The 3,982-nt window shown below is 46.7% G+C and overlaps 1 protein-coding gene across 1 annotated transcript; it reads right to left on the bottom strand.

The window, feature by feature from the left end:
- Nucleotides 1–597: 597 nt before the first annotated feature.
- LOC147030399 (neurexophilin-2-like) lies at nucleotides 598–2,885 on the bottom strand. The gene is made up of 2 exons (XM_085874415.1): nucleotides 2,383–2,885; nucleotides 598–2,126 (listed from the first exon to the last, which is right to left on the bottom strand). The coding sequence occupies exons 1-2, from the start codon at nucleotides 2,473–2,475 to the stop codon at nucleotides 1,467–1,469; spliced, it is 753 nt and encodes a 250-aa protein (XP_085730541.1). The 5' UTR covers nucleotides 2,476–2,885; the 3' UTR covers nucleotides 598–1,466.
- Between the last annotated feature and the right edge of the window lie 1,097 nt (nucleotides 2,886–3,982).

Raw genomic sequence — 3,982 nt, 5'->3', positions numbered from 1 at the left:
GACTTATGGCATCAATAAGCTGGGCCGATCCGTGTCATAAGGCGGTGCGAGAAGGCCTTCGAATTGGCATTCAGGCCCGACTCCTCTGCATATTGACTGCGGTAAAGCACAGATTAAAGTAACTGTGTATATGGTGATGGCTTCATTCACAGTATATCATAGGCCAACAAATATTGCTTAATTCAAATGGGCACCTTATATTCGGTTAAAATGATTACAATAATTATATAGTTCTTTCACATTGTCCAGGAATTGTTGTTTGCAAAGAATCCACCTCCAAGCTATTGGTGCATGTATTATGGAGCATGGCGACGTATATAACACCATGCAAAGTTATATCCGTGGCAAGACACTCTGAAGTGTAGAGAAATGGTTTTATACATATAAAGTGAGTGCCAAGACACCATTTAATTCCTTTCCCTGCACAGTTTATACTTTGACCTTGTTCCAGCATGAGAAACGGTCCACGGTGAAGTGAACATTCTCTCCAGATGATGTGCACCTTTGCGTAAGGGTTAAGGGACCTGAGGTCAGAAACCCACGTTCGTGCCGCAAAATCCATAGTTAATGGATTGAAATGACATGAGAAGTCGGAAAGAAGGTTGAAATATTTATATCCATATCGTACAATTACATTACAATATACATGATCACTAAAGCGGACAAAAAACGTTTCAGCATTATATTCCAAAAGTTGATGTGTATGTACACAAGGGTTTGGGAGAACAGTGCATGCCCAAAATGCCAATCAATTTGGAGCACTTCTATTGCCGTTTTGCAATGTGTAGCTCCTGCCAAAGAATCAAAGAACACACGGTTAGGATCAAACGTATACAAACATGGGCTGTATTTTGTCAACGTGCGCATTGTCGCGTGACAGATGAAGAGCACGACCTCCCTGTATAGTATGTCTTATTGTTCCTCTTTTAACACTGCATGGTGATAGCTTTCCTATGTTCCCACAGCACCAACAATTATATCTATGTATATATATATATATGTATATATATATATATGTCCACAAGTAGGTCCCTCAATGTCCACCATAGTATATAAGGAAGGAGTATCAATCTCTCGGTGTTCCTGATGAGTTCTGCATGGATCCGCTCGAAGTGCACTCGAGCACGCTGCTTTCATGAACACTAACGTAAACAGTCGAGCGTCTGTGTGCGTGGTGGAGGAACGTAAGCCTGCAAGGTGAGCGTGGTACTCATTTCACCATACTTTTGTTAGATTTACAGACCTTCCGCAACCCCACTTAGCCCCCCAGCCCATGCCCTCCCTCACACAAATTTTTTTTACCCCTTCTTTGCTCTAAATCCGAAGGGATGGAGTTCAGTGCAGGTTGCAAAAAGGAGTGCGTGCTGCATCATCGTCACGGTATAGAAGAGGAGTGGAAGAAGGGAAGAATGAGCAGAACAACTCGCTCTTTCGGGAAGTACTTGAACTAAAAGCAGGCAATTTGGTCAACCTAGTGGATGGTAGGGAATGTCGTTGTGGTAGTTATAGTCCGGGCAGACCTTCTGCACGAGGCGATAATCCGCACTTGTAAAGGTGATGTATATGCAGATGATTTTGAAAGGTGGTGCACACAACCACGAAACGCGGCTTTGAGTCTGCTCCTGGTAGCAGATCTTCGAAGGGTCGTGACTGCACAGAGAGGTCTTCTTCGCTCGATCCACCTTCTCGTACTCGACGTGGCAGTTGAAAGGCCTCGACTGGCCGAGTTCCCTCGGTCTATCCCGAAGACCCGGGTGGAATTCGACTGCCGTTCCGGGTGGAACCAGAATAACCGACACGTTGCCCTGCCCGGTGCAGTTTTGCCGGAAAAAAACGCTGAACGTCCCATTCCCGTTGTCAACAACTTTACCCGTGACGAGCATGGTCATTTTGACGGTCTTGATGTTCGAGTGGAAATCTCCCCAGCCGAACTTCTTTTTCACCTTGCCAGCTTTCACCGACGGACGTCTCTTGCTGCGCGATCGAGACTCGCGCACCGCTGGGACTCCCACACCTCGCGCCTGCCACGACGAGTTCCGGACAACCCGGGACAACTCCGGAATGAGGTTGTCCTCCAGGTCATTCCGGGCATGACGCTCGATGCCCTTGTCGTCAAAGCCCTCCGCCTGACGACGGAAAAATGCATCACGTTATAAGAGAACGTTTTAAACGGCATGTTCATAAGAGCGAGGTCGCTGTGCTCTTTACACTCCGTGTGCACTCCCCGAGTTCGTCTGTGCAGTACCGTGCGACACACACACACACACACACACACACACACACACACACACACACACACACACACACACACCATGGATGTGAGTGTCGATCGTCTCTAGAAAGCGTGATGGTCTTTGATGGAAAACGCACATGCTGTCATACCGTGCAAACTGCTGCGAGGACAACAAGAGCGATGCACGCGCAGACGGCGGCGCACCCGCGTGCGCACCATGCGGCGCCTCGAAAAGTGCGCATTTTCAGCTGCGGTTCAACATTGCATAATCCCGCGTCACCCTTGAACCTCGTGAGTATGAAGGTTGCAATTATTTTTAGAGTCCACTTCCTTTATGATGTCCCCAAAATCTTGGCAACAAGATCAATACGTAGTCGCTGCGGAGCACTTTTCGGTGAGCGCCGCTCCGCAGAGCCACCCAGGTCGTTGTGTGTTTTGCTCCGCGAGTTTCAGCGACCCTCCCCTGCCTGACGTCAAAATGAGCGAGGGATGCCGTACGGTGGGTGAGGAGAATGATGGAACACAGGCAGAGAACTGCCGCCTAGGGAGGGGGGTAAGTAGAGGATTTGAGGGAATCTGGCGGGAGGTATGAATCCGACTTTGTGTAGCCCGCAGGTGGTTGGGTTAATCGCTGTGCATTTCGAGTCGAGCAGGACACGCCATCTGGCGGTGCCGGTGAAGAACAGATTTTCCACCACATTTGCTCTTGCAACCTCAGAATGAGAATCTGCCCCATGCACTCCATCAAGCATCACAGGTGAACCTGAAAAAGTAACGTATTTTTTCTGGCCTTCGTGATCTATAATCTACCTCCTCCCCAAACCGTTAATTACCCCCACCCTCTTTCATGACCCTCTTCTTCATGATCCTTGATTATCCTTTATCATCATGAACCTTCAGAACCCTTTATAATAGACCCTCTCCATCGTCATCTATATATTAGCGACATCCTCCTCCTTGGTGTTCCTCCCTTTTGTGATCCTATCTCCAATCATCTTTTCTCATTTTATTTTTATCGTCATGATCCTTTTATTCGTGATCATAGTTAATCATCTATTATAATAATAATAATCATCATCATCATCATTTGTCATTATAATCGACACTCACTGTCACAACCTAGATATAATTGACTTCTTCTTTTGTGATTGTCTCCTTCATGATCCTATATCTAATCATGATCCTACATAATCAATGTACTCCTTCATCGTGATAATAACTAGCATCAGCACTCCCACCCTCTGGTGGCTGTGGAGCACATATTGGTGAGTGCTCCAAGCAGGAGTGCCCATCTCAGCCCACCTTCGGTGGGCAATTTAAAGTGGTAATATTTTCGCAGTGATGTGTTTTCTGGAACACACTGTACACCTGAAAATTATTTATGGGACATTCTGTAACCATGTTTTGCCTGCTTGGACAACACTGTAAAGTTTTTGCAATGTTAGTTTTCAACACACACACACACACGGCTACAGGTACCGAGTGTATAATGAGGGGGTTAGTCCTCGGAAGAACCGGACCTGGGGCCACCGCTCACAATTAACTTTGTGGTGCGTTAACTTTAATTAACACGGTTAAACTAATTAACTTTGGGTTGCTTAACAACCACGAATGCCAATCAGTTAACTACGAGTTCCAGTGTCCACCATCTAATTTGCCGTTTAACTAGAGGTTACATGGCCTCCTGACCGGGGAACGCGCCCTCAGTGATGCACCAATCACATCGTGATTAGATCTGAAGTAAGGTGG

Source organism: Eptatretus burgeri, chromosome 3 (assembly GCF_056783735.1).
Source record: "Eptatretus burgeri isolate ZD-2024b chromosome 3, Ebu_testis_v1, whole genome shotgun sequence".
Lineage (NCBI taxonomy): Eukaryota > Metazoa > Chordata > Myxini > Myxiniformes > Myxinidae > Eptatretus > Eptatretus burgeri.
This window is presented reverse-complemented; position numbering and strand designations above follow the sequence as displayed.

Excerpts from the sequence above, each read along its gene's own strand:
- LOC147030399 (XM_085874415.1), bottom strand. The coding sequence starts at position 2,475 with ATGCGCACTTTTCGAGGCGCCGCATGGTGCGCACGCGGGTGCGCCGCC. Across the intron at positions 2,127-2,382 it reads TCCTCGCAGCAGTTTGCACG|GCGGAGGGCTTTGACGACAA; the intron begins GTATGACAGCAT and ends TTCCGTCGTCAG.